This window comes from Rattus rattus, chromosome 6, assembly GCF_011064425.1.
Source record: "Rattus rattus isolate New Zealand chromosome 6, Rrattus_CSIRO_v1, whole genome shotgun sequence".
NCBI lineage: Eukaryota > Metazoa > Chordata > Mammalia > Rodentia > Muridae > Rattus > Rattus rattus.
Window position 1 is genome coordinate 73287377 of NC_046159.1, and position 21355 is coordinate 73308731.

General features: G+C 43.8%; 1 protein-coding gene across 1 annotated transcript in view; it reads right to left on the bottom strand.

Annotated features, from left to right (window-relative positions):
• Positions 1-14009, bottom strand: part of Suclg1 (succinate-CoA ligase GDP/ADP-forming subunit alpha) — a 30097-nt gene extending 16088 nt beyond the window's left edge. Inside the window, exons 1-3 of the mRNA XM_032906330.1 lie at positions 13882-14009; positions 6015-6118; positions 1584-1700 (exon numbers count right to left, since the gene is read on the bottom strand). Coding sequence (XP_032762221.1) covers positions 1584-1700; positions 6015-6118; positions 13882-13978 — 318 coding nt within the window. The 5' untranslated portion in view covers positions 13979-14009. The remainder of the gene's footprint in view (positions 1-1583; positions 1701-6014; positions 6119-13881) is intronic.
• Positions 14010-21355: the final 7346 nt, after the last annotated feature.

A 21355-nucleotide genomic window follows, 5' to 3' on the forward strand; every position in this document is an offset into this window, starting at 1 on the left:
CAGGGCCAAGAAAGAACACAGCCAATACTTAATCCTGAGTATATCTGATTCCAAAGTGTCTGCTCAGTACCGCTACAGCAGGTAACTTCTATAATCAAAATGTTTTTGGAAGGTTGTACCAAGGGATTTTACACAAACTTTAAATACAAAAGAACAGAATATATAGGCACACATAGAGGAAAGACCACGAGTCAGGGTCTTCAAGAATCACCCTGAATGAGTCCATGCTCCCAGAGACTGAGTTTGTGACCACTATATCTCCAATAAATAGTATCATCTCAACTGTGTCCAAACAGCAGTCCAAGGACACTGACAGTTACCTATAAATGACATGAAGGATTAGAAATAATTTATTCTTTCACAATGTAATGAAAGGCCTATTGTGGTGGCATGTGCCTATAATCTCAGCACTCGGGACTCGGATACTAATTAGAATAATGGTTCTCAAACTGGCCCCTTTGGGGAAGAACCCCTTTCACAGGGGTCATCTTAAGAGTATCAGAAAGCACAGATATTTGCATAGTTCTGAAGTAGCAACAAAAATGATTTTCTGGCTGGGGTCACCATAACATGAAGAACTGTGTTAAAGGATCAGAGCACTAGGAAGGTTGAGAACCACTGGACTAGAGGATCATGGCTTCAAGACTATATTGGGCTAATGCGAAGACCCTGTGGTGCAGGGAAAGCAACAATAGAAGGGAGTTGAGCAAAAGATGGAAATCAAGGTCAGGACCAACCAGATCATTGAAAATACAAATCCCCAGATTCTCCTATCTTAAAGCTACAAATACTTCCAGACATTGGCAACAAGTACTGTGCACATGGGAGTCATTACACAATCAATATTATTAATCTTCAATCAGAAAGTTCTTTGTAAAGCTGAGTGGGAAAGTAAGAAACTATTTGTCAGGGAACTTAGGATATTGCACATGTGCCTGGGTCACAATGAATAACATATGAACTGATTCAACAAAACTATTAGTTTACAAAGCCTAAAAACTGAAAGGGAAAAAAAGACTGATTCACCTAAAAACCTATATAAAAACCCTATATTTGTAACTTCTACATTTTAAACTTCCTGAAAAAAAATCAGTTTAAAGAAGTCAGCAACTGGTGAAGAAAGCAGATCTGCACCGTGTCAATCTGAAAACAGTTTGATGGCACAGGACAGTCTAAGCCTGCCCCGTCTCAGACAGGACCTCAGCCTCTGCATCAGCAGCACCCTGGCTTCCTTTAAGGGCGCTGCTGTGGGGGTGTGTCAGGCCTGGCTGGGGCAATGTGCACAAAGCACCCAACACCACTGCTGCCTGACAGTCCATTGAGAATCAGAGTTTCGGAAACTGCTGCTGGAAGAAAGGCAGGGAAGAGGAGCTAAGGCGCCAGACAGAAGCCAGGCCATGAAGCTTCCTTTAACAGATGATAAACATCTCTTGCAAAAATCATGACTGGATTTTACCACAATCACAATTTCTCTAGGTCACTGGTTATCCAGCTAGAAAGGCAAAAAGCACACAGTTAAAAGACTTCTACCCAGAGGCTGCCTGTCTCTGCCCTGCTTCTTTTTCTCAGAAACCATTACTTACTTCCTTCACAGTATTAAAGACAGGTAAGCCCAGGTGCTTCTGGCCACCTTTCCCTGGAGTGGTTCCTCCCACGAGTCTGGTGCCGTACTCCAAAGCCTGCTGGCTGTGAAAGGTACCCTGTGAGGAGAAAGCACGAGAGCCATGAAAGAGGCAGACGAAGACAGCTGAGAAGCAAAGGCACTCTCAGCAACATGGGGAGGGAAAACCAAGCATGTTAAGTGCTCCCGGGCGAGAGCCCAAACCAAGCCCTTTCACCCACTTAGCCAACACTGCTGCCAACCCTCAAGTAAAACCAGCCTCTGCAAAGCCAAAACAGCCGCCGGAGAGTCCTTTTCCACTCCCTGCTGATCTGGAACGCTGTTACTTGTTTAAAAGGCCATCTCATTTTTCCTGTTCCTCATTTCCTTGTACCCCACTTTGCCCAACGGCAAATCCATGATGGATCATTATACTTATCCAACCCTGGCTCTTTCCCCTTAAATTATATAGATAGCAAAAATACAACTTGGTTTACTCTAATTTACTACCAACCACCATGACATACATACTCATGCAAACACACACACACACACACACACACACACACACAGCCAAACAGTAACTAGAGAAAACCCAAAGCTGTGCTAACTGGTCTGTCTTTAAGGATCAGTCACTCCTCAGTGGGTCTTTTAGACGTCCCTGCTACTTCCTGCATTCCCTGTGACTCACTTTCTGACAGTCTACTTGGTCTTTGGGACACGGGGCTTCCTTGTTATGGGAGACCATCCTGCAAGGTTCTTCCCTCAACATGCATTACTACACCCGCCCCTAAACCCACCAAACTGTAACAAGGACGATGGCTCTGGAGACTGGGAAATCCTTTCCCACTAACATTTAGGCCTCTCTTTCCTCCTGTTCTCTCTGATTCTCTTTTCCATCTCAGCCAATGCTTTTTGGGATGCCACCGTTACCAAGGCAGCAGGTAGAATCTCTATGGTGACCTTCTCCATTCATACCCTTACACAACTAGCCAAGACCTCTGCCTACAACCACACACTCATGTGCCTACCTATCATCTCTCTCTGGAGAGCAAGTAGGCATCTGACTGAACTCTTCAAACTGAGCCCTGACCACTCTCCTCTAAACCAGCTCTATGTGCTGACAGTTCCACTCCCAGAGATGCTCAGACTCAAAATATGAAGTCACACTAGATTCTTTTCTCTTCCATTCTAGCTCTTCACTTCTCTCGAGCCATTAGTAAATCTCACCACTCTATCCTCAAAACAGCTAGTCTCTGTCCTACCTTTTGCTGGGAACTATGTTGGCTGATATCACCTCAATTCCTAGAAGCTCAGTGTCCTTCCTCCCTTTGTATCTATTTCCCATAGCAGCAAGAGTTATCCTATAACGTCTGAGGAAAATCCCATCTCTTTCTAGTTCATTAACTGTGAAAGTTAACACACACCGTTTCCTCATGGCAGACCCTATACTGCCTGCCTGCCTGCCTGTCTGCCTGCCTGCTGCCTGCCTGTCTGCTGCCTGCTTGCCGGCCTTGCTGAGCACTGTGCATGATTCACTCACACATATCCTTTCCATCCTGACTCTGAGAGTAAACCTTCCCCACCACCTGACATAAAATCTTGGCCCCGTGCCAACCACATGACTCCACACAGGACACTCTTCCCCCTTCCCTTGGCTTGTGTTTCCGTAGTGATCATACTTTGTAGTGTACCACCTCATTTAGTCATGGATTTTGTCCTTCTCTCAGCTGAGGCACAGTCCTTGAAGACAGTAATGTCTGTCCACTGTTCTTGTTGCGATATGGCACCTAATTTAACACATTACATACAGCAGACATCCACAGCGACCGATCAACAGTGAAAAGGTCTGCGTGGTCATTGGACAGGGACCTAACAGTGATGAGCCAACTACGCAAGTTCTTAATTATTCAATGCATAAAAATGATGGCTTTAAGGACTTTAGAAATCTTTCAAGTAAACTTCTCGTTTTACTAGCAAACTCAAATTAAGCAACCAGTTTGAAGCTGGTGATGGGAGTTTTAGAAAGAGCCACAAGTCAGTCAGTGCTTTGCACTCTCTCTTTAACCAGTGCTATTCCGCGTACAGTCTACAGAGCAGCTGATCAAAAGTGACAGATGAGCAAGACAGAAGGAAAAGATCCCAAAGGTGAGAGAATGACAAAAATCATTAAGAAATAATGATAATCTTTGCAAGCAGTGTGGAACTTCTTTAAGGTTTACTGCGCTCCACAAAAGTACTGATCACATTCGATCAACAGATCCTTTTACTCCAGAGAGTCTGAGAAGCAATGGCCTAGACTTCCAGGTAATGGATTACACTTTCAGGTAAATGCTAATGAAACCATCTTTTTAGTCCTACTGTGTTATTAAATAAAAGTAATGCTTCCATTCTAAATAAGCTCGTTCCCATAGTTTTCATGTTACCACCAGCCAGTACACAATTTAGAATAGGAATAATTTCTGCAGCTCCTAAGAGCCAGAAAAGAAATCCTGCAGCACCCACTGGCAATGTGCGTTGCTAGAATCAACCCCAACATACAGCATTCCTCATCTATGTGAACAAGAAAGCAACCAGTGTGACAATCCTCAAGCTTCTGTGGCTCTCAGCAAAATGTCCAACCAAAAAACTGAGACCATTAAAAATCACAATTACTAAAAATGAAAACTCAAGGAAGGTGAATGAGAAACAGCTTAGTTGGAGAGAATTAAAAGATCTGAAAACTAGCATTCAGGAGGCAGAGGTAGGCAAATCTATATGAGTTCAAAGACAGGAACTATAGCGAGTTCCAGGCTACCTGGGGCTACATATGGAGACTCTTTTTAAAAACAAAAAAAGAAAGAAAAAGAAAGAGAGAAAGAAGGAAGGAAAGGAAGAAGGAAAGAAAAAAGGAAGGGAAGAAAGGAGGAAAGAAGGAAGGAAAGAAAGAAGAAAGGAAAGAAGGAAAGAAGGAAGGAAAGAAAGAAGGAAGGAAGGAAGGAAAGAAGGAAGGAAGGAAGGAAAGAAAGAAGGAAGGAAAGAAGGTGGTTGAGGAGGCAAAAACAATAGCAAGACCAACCCCAGACTCAAAGACTTTAATAAATCATTAATTTAGGACGCAGACTCAGTTCCAAATAGTGCTTATACATGGATATCTGACATCTTACAAAAATATCAGAGGTTAAAGTGTCACAAGAATATCATAAAGCATTTCACAAAATGTAAAAGTCATACAAAAATGTCATTCAACAAACAGAAAAAGAAATCAAGCATAATGAACTTCCTCAGCAATTAGATTATAGGTTGATTATATGCTATTATAACATACACAAAATCAGACTGCCTGCCTGGAAAGGAGGAGGCAGATGCATGGTCCACCTCCTTCCCTAGGGATGTGCATCTTCCTTGTCAGGATGCCTGTATTTGAACATGGTGTCTGTAACAGCTGGTGGCATCTGCTGGCACCCTGCAGATAAGGCTTGATAAGCTGGTCTCTAAGACTGCCTGCATCTCCTTTGCTGAATTACATTGTATCAGAACAGTCCTACAGTACAATGTGGCAAGAGACACATTGTATAAATACAAAACACTTGTACATGACTTTGTAATAAGACACACACACACACACACACACACACACAAGAAATAAGTCCGAAAAGCAAATACAAGCCCTGTCCTCTCCAGGGCTACCTCTTCACTATATAACTATGTAACTTTTTTTAAATTGAGAAATACTGAAGTTTACCATCTCTTTCCTCAGAAATAAACCTGTATTTATCTGGAGGACATATGCCAACTTAACAGAGGATTCCTGGTGGGCAGAATGGTTGGAAAGAGGGAAAGGAGCCTCATGATGGTGTTACTGCAAAATCAAATTGTAGGTACATTTCAAGTACGCAAATTCTACGACAGAAGCAGGGAGAGGAGGTGTGAACAGAAGAGAAGAGAACCAATTCAAATACTCAAGGGCAAGTTAACCCTCTGGCTTCTTCAGAGACCACTCGCCCCAGGCAGAGGACACAGTGGGGAAAGTCCTGTGCTGGTTCATCTGCCCACACTTTTCTGGAGTGTCTCTGTATTTGTGTATGTCTCCACACTGAGATGTGGATTCCACATTTAACACAAGCTTTTCTTCATGGTCTATTTACCTAGTTCTCAAAGGAACACTAATCTGTTGGAGGAAAACCAGGAGTCTTGTACTTGCTGAAAGACAGTGTCTCTGACACTATGGTTCCTGTGTATTCTCAAACTAAGTTTAAACACAATGTCCACTTTACAGGATTACCACACTACCTGACTTCTTCCTGACACACATCCCCTTTCTATACGGTACAGTCCTGTGCCATCATATTTTACTATTTTTGTGTTACTGAAAAAAGACATTAGATTTTACATCTATAGTCTGCACTTTAAATAAAAAAGTAGATGCACATACCTGCTTGCCTGTGAAACCCTGGCAAATAACCTTCGTATTTTTATCAATATAGATATTTTTCCGAGAGGCTGTGTAAGACCCGTGTCGTATTCCATTCTGTTGTACTGAGAAGTAAAGAAAATATGACAATATTATAATCTCCCCACACTTCTGAACCACAAATTAAATTTAATGACCCAATCTTTTAAAAACAAAGTCGAGAACAGGACCCCCGTTGAAGGAATCAGAGAAAGAACTGGAAGAGCTTGAAGGGGCTCGAGACCCCATATGAACAACAATGCCAAGCCACCAGAGCTTCCAGGGACTAAGCCACTACCTAAAGACTATACATGGACTGACCCTGGACTCTGACCTCATAGGTAGCATTGAATATCCTAGTAAGATCATCAGTGTAAGGGGAAGCCCTGGGTCCTGTTAAGACTGAACGTGATTGTTGGGGAGGGCGGCAATGGGGGGAGGATGGGGAGGGGAACACCCATAAAGAAGGGGAGAGGGAGGGGTTAGGGGGATATTGGCCCGTAAACCGGGAAAGGGAATAACACTTGAAATGTAAATAAGAAATACTCAAGTTAAAAAAAAAATAAAATAAAAATAAATAAATAAATAAATAAATAAATAAAAACAAAGTCTTCCAATCTAAGAGCAACACTGTGATCACAGCCAACTTAAAACCACGTCTTAAATGAAGTCAGGTGAATTTCGGTGTGAACTAGGAAAACAAACATAAAGAAGTTGCTCTCCACCCAGGACCCTTTGTTACCTCGAAGCACAATCTTCTAGCACTATCTGAACTGAAAAAGAAAAGCTGAAATCTGTAATTTTCATTCCCCATAAAGGACCCTGGGATCCAAATTCAATGGTCTTAATTAAACTCTGAAATCATTCCTACTAATGTTTGTTATGTCTCGCCCCACTAGGCCATGAGCCCCTGTGGACACCAGCTGGGCTAGGAGGTATACTTCAGGAATGAAGGAGACGCTCTAGCTATTACTCGGTAACAGCAACGCAGGGAATGCCAAGTCCTGGTATAAATCTTGCTACAACACAACCCAAGATCACTCTGTTTGAACCCTTCTGATGTAGGATTCAGAACCTCACATATTAAGCAGAGAAATTAAGATGAGTTCCAAAGTAGATGAGAAGAAAAACCACACACCTAAGTCAGTTTTGGCAACCCATCTCAAGGGAGACTGAGAAAGTCCAAGTAGCTACTACAACCAACTCTTACTTCAAAATTTAGTGCAAAGGGCACAGGGCTCGCAATTATGAGGGGCTTTCCAGTCATCAGACCTCCTGGGCCACAACTGAAGAAGCACCTTCCAAAGAGATATCTGGAGACCTAGGAAGGACAGACGTCAGCCTGTACCTCTCAGAAAGTGCCCTGCACATACACAGACAGCTGTACTCCTGGACCAGACTATGCTGAGCAGGGGGCTGTGGGTGCACTCTGCAGCCCAGTGTGGCACAGGGAACAGCCAAGCGCCTGACCTGAGCAGGTCACTGGGGTTCAAAGCCTGTAAGGCTGAGCGCACTGCACTGTGCAGCAGAGCATGGGGCTGTCACTCGGATCATCCCTGCCCTTAGCTCATGGACATACTGATAAGGCTAAGAAGCACAGTAGACGATAACAGTAGAGCAATGAAGATGAAAAATGAACACGCTAAATTAAACAGCAGGCCAGCGGAAAGTCTGAAGCTGGCCACCAAGAATATGCTGACGGCTATTAGGGGCCACAGCTTGGGCCACCTCTGAGCTCAAACAACTGCCCAGTGTAGCCTTGGAACTGTCCCCATGAGCAACTGGGGTCACTTTCAGAAACCAGCAGGTCTGTGCAGGTGTGTATGTCCTACCTACACAGGCCCAGAACTGCAATCAAGGCCTCACTTTTGATCTTCCCATCTGTAAACAGGCTAATAGCTGCTCACAGGAAGGGTGTGGCATTAACATGAAATGACACCAGTAGGTATCAAAGTGCCTGCTACATTCCTGAAATCCTTCATTAGCACAAAGGTAAATCTTCCCCTAAAACAGTAGTTCTCAACCTGAGTCACAACCTCTTTTTTTGGGGGGAGGGGGTAAATGACCCTTTCGCGAGAGTAGACTAAGGCCATTAGTAAACACAAATATTTACATTACAATTAATAACATTAGCAAAATACTGTTATGAAGTAGTAGTAGTGAAAATAATTCTATGGTTGGAGGTCACCATGACATGAGGAACTGTTATAGGGTCACAGCATAAGGAAGGCTGAGAACCATCGCCCTAAAAAGAGAGAGTATAAGGCTCACACTTTAAAGTAAGTCCAGCGAGATATGCTCTCCGTGTGCATTAAGAGAAAGAGAAAAAGAGAATGAGAGACAGAAAGGAAAGAGTGGAGGGAGGGAGGGAGATTGGTTCTTCACCAGCATGGGAGGTCAGAGAACAGCTTGTTGAGTCAGTTTTCTCCTTACGCCTTTACATGGGTTTTATGGACGGAACTCAGGCCAGCTGGCTTTCGTGGGAAGTGCTTTTACCCACTGAATCATCTCCCTGGCTGTCCTCACACACATTCTATACACAAATAAACTGACCTCTACACACACAGATTGTGCAGCATTCACAAATAAACTGGGAATCTTTTCACAGAGGAACATTTGCATGGGGTAATCTCAAAGTAAAACCACAGTATGTACCTCACCAGCTGATGTGAGATTAAAGTTTATATACAACGTGGAAATCAGTGGCTAGGGCACAGTACGTGGGGCATCACTAATCACTTCCTTACTTCCATTATCACCGCTGCAGTGTGAGCAGAGCAACTACTGTGAGAAATCAATGGCCGCTCTGACAGGTTCATGAGTGCTTAAGAGAGTCAGGTCCTACACCACAGACACCTCCTGCCTCTGAAACAGCCAGAAGCACAAACTATAAAAGGACAAACTGAAATAAGATGCTCAAGGAAAGGGACTGGGTACTGAGAAAGGTGTTTTCACAGAGGAGCCAGGCTTGTCAGTCAGCCCTAACTCCTATAGGTAACAATTATACCACGTAGAAGATGGCTGGTCTGTAAATACTGGGGAAAAAAGGTATCTGCCAGGTGGGACTGGAACCATGGTCTTTTAAGATTAGTTTACCCATGACCTGACTCTAGTCATAGAAACACTTCTCAATTCAACTCTGAAAACTATGCCCCTTTTCCTCCTTTACTGATGTATATGCATTCATGAATTTAACAAATGTAAACTCACTAGCTGTATTGGCCCACCTGCAGCTGATTTAACAAAACAACTGACTTTTAACAAAGTAACGAATTTAAAAGAAAGCCAGTTTGCTCAGCTCACACTTTAGGGCAGCCTTATCTGTCCAGCTCTGGTGAGGACCCCTCTGCCCATATATAACATGGCAGAAAACCAAGGGAAATAACAGGATGCCAAGGCACTGGTCAAGTTCTTGGGACAGCCATGCTTGGTAACTCACTGAGAAGTGACCTGGGCAGACTACCAATAATCCCCTCTAGGCACGGCGATCTCAATGCTCTCAGAGTTCTACCACCTCACTGGAGGCTCCTAGCATGGGAACTCTTGGGGAACACTCAAACCTGCTCTATCATAGCACTAACATGAATTATACATATGCAAAACATAGGCTATTGTGGTCCCCAAGTGAAGAGACCTTGTTGTGTGACAAAACTTCTCCTGGGGAGATGTAACACACACATTTACTTATCCCAGATAGGGAGTTCAGGACAGAGCAAAGTACAAACACTAACAAAGTCCAATGTGGTGAACCACTAAGTTTACTGGAGTTACTTACAGGAGAACGGATGAGGGGTTACTGACCGGACAGACCTGATTCTCAGACAGCTGCAGCACTAAAGGCCACCCGAGATGGATAACATCTCATAAAGCTGGGAACCTGCACAACTTGCAGCAGCTCAATAGGCTGGCACATGCCCGTTTCTGGAGCTTCAGTTGGTCTAAACCTCTTCCAAGCAGCTTGGCTTGTTTCTGCCTCTTCCAGGTATGAGAGTCTTTGTGGCTTGGCTCCCTTCTGTCTGAGGGGAAGGCTCAGCTTTTATTGCTTACTCTAACAGTAAATCTGGTCAGTTTTAGGGACTTCCTGAAACTACTCATAGATTTTTACCTTCCTGCTTAAGGAGTTTCATCCTACAAGATGAAGTATTTTAATTGCAGAAGAAGCTGTTACATAATAGACCTAAATACATGGGAGTACCTCAGCAACTACTTACCCCCAATTGACTATTCAAATACTAAACTATATATTCACTCATATTGATGATGCATTCCATACTATTGGCTTAGTTGATCACACGCACTATGTTTTGTGAAATTTAAAGCACTCCTGTTTTTAAGCACTAAGTATGAAAATAGTGTATGCAATGTTTTATAATGTATCACCAATGAGAAATTATCAAGATTTTAGAAATGTTATAAAGTAAAAATCAATAAATTGGTCAAACAACAAAATACCTGCCCTGTGGCAAACTCAAAATTATTCTGCTACACCTAGGAGAAATCATTTTAAACTTCAGTGTTTCTATGAAGCCAGAAAATCAAGTCACGTCTCTCAGGGGTACATCAATACATTTGGATACAGGCTTCCATTTCTTAAACGTTGAGTTCCTTGGTGTAAATAGCAACAGAGACTAGAAAGGGAAAGATCGCTGTTGAGTCTCCTTTTCCACACACTCCCTGGGTCTGCAAATAAGCCTGTATAACTTGGCAGAGACAGGAGAAAGGCAAGTAGCAGCTTGACAGATGCTTCCTCCACAGATCACTAAGAGTACAGAGGTCCTGCTTCTCACATGGAGGTTCAAGCTTCCCAAGGCACACATGTGACGACACTGCACACACCAGCAGATCTGGCTTCCAGCACTCTTGACACCACCTGGGAAATTTTCTGGGTTTGTTTCCTCATTTGCCAGGCAAAACAGAAGAACTAGCTGAATTATAAGATCTACTTTCTGACATCATCTATCCTAATTCTAAGGATCAAAATAATACCTGTTCTTATTAACCATTCTGAAAGATGTGATTTACAGTAACTCCTGGTTGATATTTGTTAAAGACTCTAGTAAACTTTTAGGTTTCTTTTAAAACTTCATTTCAATCTCAATGATGCTTATAAAATTCATACACTTTCTCATCAGAAATTATTCTCATTTTTCATTATCTATTCTTCCCATGTCAACAGGATTGTCCTCTTCTTTCATAAGTCATTAATGTGTGGGGTGGAGGACAGCTTAGCAGTTTCTAGTTGCCCTCCAATAGAGCCCTGTAGTATCTAGGGCTGTTTGTCTTTTTATCTTTCTAACTCAAATCAACACTGCAAAACTTGGGACTTTAACACATTATGTGCCACCAGCTAAAATTTAAGAACCGGGTGGAGGTGGGATTCCCTATCATCTCTAGTTATTTTAACCTAAGAGCCTAAATAATTTGTGACAAGAAAGAAAAAGGAGAAGGGGATGAGGAGGAGGAGCAGGAGAAGGAACAGGAGGAGGAGGAGGAGCAGGAGAAGGAGGAGGAGCAGGAGAAGGAGGAGGAGCAGGAGAAGGAACAGGAGGAGGAGGAGCAGGAGGAGGAGCAGGAGGAGGAGGAGGAGCAGGAGAGGAGGAGGAGGAGAGAAGGAGGAGGAGGAGGAGCAGGAAGGAGGAGGAGGAGGAGGAGAGGAGGAGGAGGAGCAGGAGGAGGAGGAGGAGGAGGAGGAGGAGGAGGAGGAGAGAAGGAACAGGAGGAGGAGGAGCAGGAGGAGGAGCAGAAGGAACAGGAGGAAAAGGAGGAACAGGAGGAGGAGGAGGAACAGGAGGAGGAGGAGGAGAGACAGGAGGAGGAGGAAGAACAGGAGGAGGAGGGGAGGAGGCAGCAACTTGCAAGGCAACATGGCCATTGCTGTGGCATGGAAATATTGCAGATATGAGAGAATTCCAAGGTCTGCCAAATTCGAGGTTTTTAAACATTAAACAGTCACTTGTAACCTTAGAACTAATATTACTAATACAAAAATACCCTAGTTTAGATCTTAGATCCTCAGAGTTTTAATAGCATGACTCAGGTCTGAGATGACTCCAGCGACAGAAAGCTAAATCTCTTCTAGGCTTCCAATCTTGGAGTCTAGGAAGAGAGACCTTCAGTTCTGTGGAGTGACAGTTGCCAAGTTTTGCTAAGAATGAACTTAAGGAACCAAATCATCTAGACACTCTTCTGGAAAAACTTCTACTAAAACAGCAGACCCTCTGGATGGAGGCTAGGCTCGTTCAGAGTCTTGGACCAGCAAGACCCCAGCAGAGAAAGACACTGGTGCCTAGGTGAGCCACTCTTCGCTGGGTGTTCCATTAAACTGGCTAGTGTGCACACCTGGTGTTCTACATCTTAACCCACAAATGATTCCAAATACGCTGGATTAGGCCCATACCCAACACACTAGTGTTCAAACTCTACCAACCACAGTAATTACTGGTACAACTAATTGCTTTCTTCCCTTCTATCTAGAACACATTCAAGTATCCTTTTAATCGGTCAAGAAGGAGCTCCAGAAAAACTTTCCCAAATAGACCCAACGCTTTTGCATTGGCAAAGTTATCAAGTCAGACCTTTGTCCTCAAATGATCTGGCGATGAGGTACAGCTACTAGGTGCACACTTATCCTTGAACACTTTAGGATACTCTCGCCTACTATTTGATGCAAGAAGAAGCAAGATGTCACAAGGAAAAGAGTGGTGCTTGAGTGTCTTTTCCTGAGTTGTAAACTGACTCACTTACTCTGCACAATGAAACCAAGCCACTCATTACTTTTTAACATCTCTTAGATCTGGATAAATCTGACAACCAATCACTCATCACAGTTTTAATTGGCAATCATTTCTCCTGTAAGTTATAGGCCTAACAATGCTGTGCTTCACAAACCACGCTGTCTCCGAATCACTATTACCTGAGATGTGTTTGCTGTTTGTTTGTTTGTTTAGTAGGTTTTTGTTTCTTTTGTTTCGTTTTTTCTGAGACAAAGTTTCTATGTGTAACAGCTATGGCTATCCTGGGACTTACTTTGTAGACCAGGCCCACAAAGACCCACACACCTGCCTCTGCCTCCCAAATGAAGGAATTTAATGCATGGGCTACCACATCCATCAAGAAATCATAAAAAAAAAAAAAAGACTACTATACACGAATGAATGTATACACGTATGAATGGTTAGCCAGACTTCAAACACGACGTGGCCGATTCGAGTTGTTTCCTAACATACCTAACAGAGACTTTGAACGTAGCAATAATTTTCAAGTGTCAGCATTGCTGAGAGAGTAGCAATCCTGGGAGATTAGTTCTCAGAAACTTAAGTGTTCATTGGAGCCTCGTAAAGAGCGACACATCATTGGTGAAAGTGCTTGCTAACCCACAGCTTCTACGCTCCTGCAAGGGGCCACGCTGACTCTGGGTGTAGAAACCACCTTTCCGTTGGCCCTACCACTCTACAGAACGGTCAACTCCAAGTGTAGAACCTTTCCTTACAAAATACAGCCTCTTCAACCGGAGGCTTACTATCCCAGAAGAGTTCATCCTGAACCTGTCCACCCTTGGCTCCAAGTAAGGGCCAGCCCAGAGGCCACCTCCACCTCACCCCTCGTCACCGTAGGGACTACAATATGTTCCCGGGTCTGAAGAATGCTCTGCAGACAGTGCCTAGGCCGATCCACAACCCTATTGGACAAAGCCCCCACTACCCCTGAGGTCTGCCACTAGCGTTTGGACCCGTGGCTCCCTAGCCCCTTCCAGGGCCCGCCCGGAAGAGCCTGGGCACCGCAGGGGCCAGGACCTGGAGCCCGAGGCCTACGGAAGCATGGAAGACAGAGCCCCGCCGGCACGACTCACGGAGGAAGGTGCGCGACAGCAGGCGGGCGGCGGCAAGGCCGCTGCTGCCGGAGACCATGGTTGCAGTGGCAGCCGCAGCAACTACCGCTGCGGTCATTCCCCCAATGACACTCTCAGGACCCCCCAGGACCTTAGCATGGGCTCAGGCTCGCGCAGAAAGGTGTCTAGAGAAGTAGCCCGAATATTTTGTTCTTCTCGGAATCTCTTCTCAAACAACGAACGTCACTGGTGGAAAAGAAAAGGAAAGATGCCGTTCGAAAAGCAGAAAGTAGCTCTGTTCTTCTCTAAATGTGGGTTTGGGTAACCATAAACATAACGGCAATATGAGGGACAGCCCATGCGAGGCCCGGCTGGCGCGTGGTGTTGTGGGAAATGTATTTTTCGAGTAAGCAGCATGCAGAAAGGGAAGGTATTGGATGCGATTTAAACTCTGGCGTGGGCACCCAGGAAAAGCAGTGACAAACGCTGAGCAGTGCTATGTGCCAGACCGTGGTCCTGCACCTTGTTTTTTCTGACCTGTTACAGAGAAGATAAGACTCCTCTTGCCTTCCCTGTAAGGTTCCGGAAATTACCCCTGGTAATAGGGATCGAATTCGCAGTAGCGGCCGGCCAAAGAAAGGACAAAAAGTGAGACTTAAAGCCCCTTAGCTGACAGTTTCCAGAAGCAGGAATCTCTTTATTAAACAAATTGACTCACTGCCTTCGACAATGCTAAATGTATGCATGCCTCTATCTAAAATCCTAACTACAGCTCGAGATCAAAGATAATTTTTGCCCTATTGGAACAAACTATTCACTCCACTTTTTTAAAACCTCAGCAAGTCCTGGAGCCAAAGCACCAAGTTTCTCGTCTAAAACCGTGTTCCTAAGATTCCTTATCATTATAATCAATAAAGTTATTCTAGCTCAATAAGGTCGTCGTTATAATTCGCACCTGTCTAAGACTGGGCACGTCTACAAGCTCCTTGTAGACGTCGACTTGTCCTGTAGATCCTACCCTTGTGGGAAAGTTTTGTTTTTTTTTTTTTCCAAATAGGTCCAGTGTAAACAATGATTTTAAGGAGGAAAATTTCAACGAATCTTTACTTAATAATTAAGCATTTGTTTCATTTATTTAACAAAATATGTTGTGTGTGTGTGTGTGTGTGTGTGTGTGTATTATATTGACAACATTATGCTGATTGGTTGGACCCAGTGAGTAGTGGGTAGCAGCCAGTTTGAACTCATGGGTAACACGTAAATCTAACCAAACTGCAAGGGCTTTCTACCTCAGTGAAATCCTTAGGAGTCCAGTGGTGTGGGACATGCAGAGATATTCCTTCTAATGAAAAGGGTGAATTATTTCACCTGGCCCCTCCCACCACCGAGAAAGCAGCACCAAGAAGTGTTTACTGGTCCTGTTTGGATTTTGGATACAGCATCCTTTTCACTTGGTTGTGTGACTGCAACCCATGTACCGCGTGACTCAGAAAATGTCTAACTTTGAGTGGGGCCTAGAGCAGGAGAAAGCTCTTCAGGAGGATCAAGGTGCTGCACAAGCTGCACTACCACTTGGACCACGTGACCCAGCAGACCCAGTGGTACTTGAGGTGTCAGTGGCAGTCAGGGATGCTGCTTGGAGCCTTTGGCAGGCCCCTCTAGGTGAATCTCAGAAGAGGCCTTTGGATCTTGAAGGAATGCTCTACCATCATCTGTAGACTATTCTCCCTTTGAGAGGCAGCTCTTGGCCTGCTATTGGGACTAAGTTTGACAATGGGACACCAAGTTACTATATAACCTGACCTGTTCATCATGAGCTGGGAATTATCTGAACCATCAAGTCATAAAGTAGGATGTGCACAGTGGCAATTTCTTAATAAATGCAAGTGGTGTATATGTGATCCAGCCTGCACGGGTCCTGAAGGCACGAGCAAACTACATGAAGAAGTTCGCCAAGTGCCTATGGTTTCCACTCGCATTACAATGCTGTCTGCCACCAAGCATGCACCTACAGCCTCGTGGGATACCTCCTATGATCAGCTGACTGAGAAGACTAGGGCCTGGTTTATTGATGGTTCTGTACATTATGCAGGCATCACCCACGAGAGGACAGCTGCAGCATTACAAACGCTTTCTGAGACAACCCTGAAAGACACCAGTGAAGGGAAGTCTTCATAGTGGGCAGTATACATGGTACTACAGTTTGTTTGGAAGGATAAATGGTGTCTTAGTTAGGGTTTTACTGCTATGAACAGACACCTTGACTAAGGCAACTCTTACAAGGACAGCATTTAATTGGGGCTGACTTACAGGTTCAGAGGTTCAGTCCATTGTCATCAAGGCAGGAGCATGGTAGCATCCAGTCAGACATGGTACAGGAGGGGCTGAGAGTTCTATATCTTCATCTGAAGGCTGCTGTGAGAAGATTCACTTCCAGGCACCTAGGACTGTGATATTAGAGCTCATGCCCACAGTGACACACTTATTCCAACAAGGCTACACTTCCTAAGAATGTCACTCTGTGGGCCAAGCATATACAAACCATCACAAATGGCTAGATTTTTCAACTGTTCACTGATTCATGGGCTGTAGCCAGTGGTTTGGCTAGATGGTTAGAGACTTGGGAAGAAGATGATTGGAAAATTGGTGGAAAGACATCTGGGCAAGAAGTACATTGATAAAAAGGATTTGAAGATACTTGTATTCCATGTTAATGCTGCCAAAAAGGTGACTTCATCTGAGAAGTCCAATAATCAAGAAGACAGGATGACCCATTCTGTGGACAGTCAGCTGCTTTCCCAGCCATTGCTGTAATTGTGCAATGGGCCCATGAACAAAGTGACCATGGTGGCAGAGATGAAAGTTAGGAGTGGCTCAACAACACGGGCTTCCACTCACTAAGGCTGACCTGGCTTCAACTGCTATTTAGTGCCAGACCTTCCAATACCAGAGACCAATACAAGCCCAGATATGGCACCATTCCCCAGGGTGACCAGTCTGTGGACCTGGTGGCAGGTCGACTGTATTTAACCACTTCTGTGAAAAAAGGTAACACTTTGTCCTTATTGGAATAGATACTCATTCTTGTTCTGGGTTTTCCTTTCCTTCATGTAATGCTTCTGCTAAAACCACCATCCATTGACTTACAGAATGTTGTATCTACCATCATAGTATTCTACACAGTATGCTTCTACCAAAGAATTCACTTTCCAGCCAGAGAAGGCGACAGTGGGCCCATGATTATGGAATCTGCTGATCTTACTGTGCTTCCGCCATCCTGGAAGCAGCTGGTCTGGTAGGAAAATGAAATAAAGACACCTTTTTGAAGACACAAATTTACAATGCCAATTAGGTAGCAGCAGCCTGGAAGACGGGCAGGTTCTCCAGAAGACAGTGGGTACATGCTTTGGATCAATGTCAATATAATCTAGGTTTCTCCTATAGCTAGGATCCCCAGGCCCAGGAATCAAAGAGCAGAGAGGGAATGGTTCCACTTATCACCCCCTAGTGACACAGTAGGAAAATTTTTTACTTTGGAGTAGTTTGTTCTGGAGAAGGTAAGTCTGTCGATTTCAAGTTTTGGATTCAGAGAGGGAGCACCCTTGCCAGGAGAGAGATAGAACAAGCCTGTAAGACAACAGACTAAGAAAGGAATACGAGTGCTAGGAGGGTGATTAACCCAGATTACCAAGAGAAAGTTGGATCGGCCTCCACAACAGAGGTCAGAAAAGTATGCCTGAGCAAGAAAAGATCCTGTAGGGCATCTCTTGGTGCTTCCATATCCTGAAGTCAAAGGAAACTACCACAGCCCAATCCAGGCAGGGTGACAAAGGGCACAGACCCATGGGGGATAAAGGTATGGGTCACTCCTCCAGGAAAACAATTAAGACCTGATGAGGTGCTTACTGAGGGCCGCGAAAAGACAGATTGAGTGGTAGAGGAAGGCAGTTGTAAATACCATCTAAAGCCACTTGACCCACTACAGAAGCAAGGGTTATAATTGGCATGAGTGTTTCTGACATATTTTGTTAAGAATGAGTTTGTACAGATGTTTGTATTTTCTTTCCTCAATTTCTTTATCAGGTAATGCAATATCATGCTGAGTGCTGTGCAGGAGGGATGACAAATGACTTTAGAACTCATGGAATGCGGTCCACCAGCTAGCACAGTCACAGTGGGAGCACCTCGCAGAGGCATGGCCCTGCCCTGTGCACCATGTGTCCTGAGGATTTCAGGCTGTTATGGAGTTTTGCTCTGTTTGCTGCCTTCACATCTCTCTTCATGTAAGAATTACATGAACGCTCTAAGAGGGCTTCCAGCCCCTCCCTGGACTGTGTCATTCACAATAATAATGCCTGATCTCTTTCAGGCATTGCCGCTGGAGCGGATCCATGATTTGACCACCACCTTAGGAAAGAACTTAGAAATGAAGAGTGTCTGCAATGACCAACCACCCTTAGAAAGCATTTGGAAAACTTAAATTGTAAACAAGACTAGGTTAAGATGTTTTCGCTACTGACTCTGATGTAGAAAATCCCAGGCAGAATCTGAACTTTAGAAAGCACACTCTTAATAGTTAAGCTGGGGACCCTTTATGCTCAGGGAACAGAGCTGGTGGCCTCACTGGCTGACGTGGCTCTCACTATGGCTGGATTGATGAGTGATTCTTTAGACCCATGTTTGCCCTCAGCTTCCTGCTATGATTTATTAAGAAGTGCTGATAAGTAGATACACATCCTGAAGAACTTTTAAAAGTAGATATGACTGATTTTTATGGAAAAGTTTAAATTTAAGGTTCTTATAAGATTACCTTCGAAGATAAATAATAAAATAGTTACTCCTTCCTTTGTAACCACAAATTGCTCCCTGCTACTAAGAGGAACTGGCTGAGAAAACTACCTCTCTCGCTCACACTTTGTTAATCTGTAACAAGTTGCTTAGTCATAAATGTTCATGGGTTCTTGGGAATAATTTGCCTTCTTTACCTGTACTATGTAATTTTTTTTTCTTGTAAAGGCATTGGTGAACATACTGCTTTTTCATAGCCATTCACTAGAAGGAAAATAGAATGTAATCACATTGTAATTTTATGCTCCTTGAAAGATTTTGCTGGAATATATAAGCTATAGAAGAAAAAATAGTGTTGGAGCTTGTCCATCCACCAACTGTATGTGTGTGTGTATGTATGTATGTATGTATGTATGTATGTATGTATGTATGTATGTTCCTATGTATCTAAGTGTATGTATTTGTGTATATATGTATATGTGTATATGTAAAATGCTTTGAGCCTGCTTGCTAGAGCTTTGCTCCATCCGTTCAATGTCTGAATGATTGTCCATCCATATGTATGTATGCATGTATGTACGTATGTGTGTATGTATTTGTATGTATGAAGTTATTGGAGTCTGCCTTTTGCTGCAACCACTCTGTGTGTATGTGTAAGAATTTTCTTTCTCCTTTTCTTTCTAGCAAGTCCTTAAGAGTTAAACGAGTCTGAGCTTTTTGCTGGCTACAGGGAATGCCAGCCCCAGTGAATCAAACTTTGTTCCCTCAGAGAAAAGTCTGCTGAGTAATTTCTCTAATTTCTGGCTGCCCTAGGCAACAGCCCATGTTGGTCGCTATCTGGACCAACCCTTGTCAGCCCCTCTCGGTGCTGACTACTGTCAGCTGCTCTCAACACTTACTCCAACCACCAAGGCCACACCTCACTGCCTACCTTGGCTTAACCCCTGGATGTCAAGCAAGGTTTTGACATCCCTGACATTTTTGACAATATCAATTAAGAAAACATTGGTTGTCATATTTAAGTTCTGAGATACCAAAAGAATGTCCTTCAAAGGGCTAGAAATGTAGACAACACCTATTTTTTAAAATATGGATTCTGGAAAATTGCACCCAAATGTTCATGCTTGCAAGACAACCATCTTACTGACTGAGCTATCTCCCCATCCTTTCTATGGTTCTTAGTAAGACAGAAATTCTTGCTCTGAAACTGAAGGAGAACAAGGTGATACAAATTGGAAAAGAAGAAGTCAAAGTATCTTCATTTGCAGATCATATGACAGTATATATAAATGAACCTCAAAATTCTACCAGGGAACTCCTACAGCTGATAAACACTTTCATCAAAGGAGCTGCATCCAAAATTAACAACAACGACAACAGCCTTCCTTTATATAAATACCTAGGAATTTGTTCTTTTCTGATGGAAAGAGAGCAGATCCAGATGGGAGAGGAGGAGGCAGGGAGGAACTGGGAGAAGTGTGGGGGGTGGGGGGTAAAATTATATTCAGATTATACAAAAGGAGAAAAGAATCTGATTTTTAAAAAGAGTAGGAGGTGAGATTTCACACAGCAAATGCTGACGAGGATGCGGAGAAAGAGGAACACTCCTCCATTGTTGGTGGGATTGCAGACTGGTACAACCATTCTGGAAATCAGTCTGGAGGTTCCTCAGAAAATTGGACATTGAACTGCCTTAGGAACCAGCTATACCTCTCTTGAGCATATACCCAAAAGATGCCCCAACATATAAAAAGACACGTGCTCCACTATGTTCATCGCAGCCTTATTTATAATAGCCAGAAGCTGGAAAGAACCCAGATGCCCCTTCAACAGAGGAATGGATACAGAAAAATGTGGTACATCTACACAATGGAATATTACTCAGCTATCAAAAACAACGACTTTTTGAAATTCATAGGCAAATGGTTGGAACTGGAAAAATATCATCCTGAGTGAGCTAACCCAATCACAGAAAGACATACATGGTATGCACTCATTGATAAGTGGCTATTAGCCCAAATGCTTGAATTACCCTAGATGCCTAGAACAAATGAAACTCAAGACGGATGATCAAAATGTGAATGCTTCACTCCTTCTTTAAAAGGGGAATAAGAATACCCTTGGCAGGGAAGAGAGAGGCAAAGATTAAAACAGAGACTGAAGGAACACCCATTCAGAGCCTGCCCCACATGTGGCCCATACATATACAGCCACCCAATTAGACAAGATGGATGAAGCAAAGAAGTGCAGGCCGACAGGAGCCGGATGTAGATCGCTCCTGAGAGACACAGCCAGAATACAGCAAATACAGAGGCGAATGCCAGCAGCAAACCACTGAACTGAGAATAGGACCCCTGCTGAAGGAATCAGAGAAAGAACTGGAAGAGCTTGAAGGGCTCGAGACCCCATATGAACAACAATGCCAAGCAACCAGAGCTTCCAGGGACTAAGCCACTACCCAACGACTATACATGGACTGACCCTGGACTCTGACCTCATAGGTAGCAATGAATATCCTAGTAAGAGCACCAGGGGAAGGGGAAACTTGGTCCTGCTAAGACTGACCCCTCAGTGACCGTGATTGTTGGGGGGGGGGTGGCAATGGGGGGAGGATGGGGAGGGGAACACCCATAAAGAAGGGGAGGGGGAGGGGGATGTTTGCCCGAAACCGGGAAAGGGAATAACACTCGAAATGTATATAAGAAAT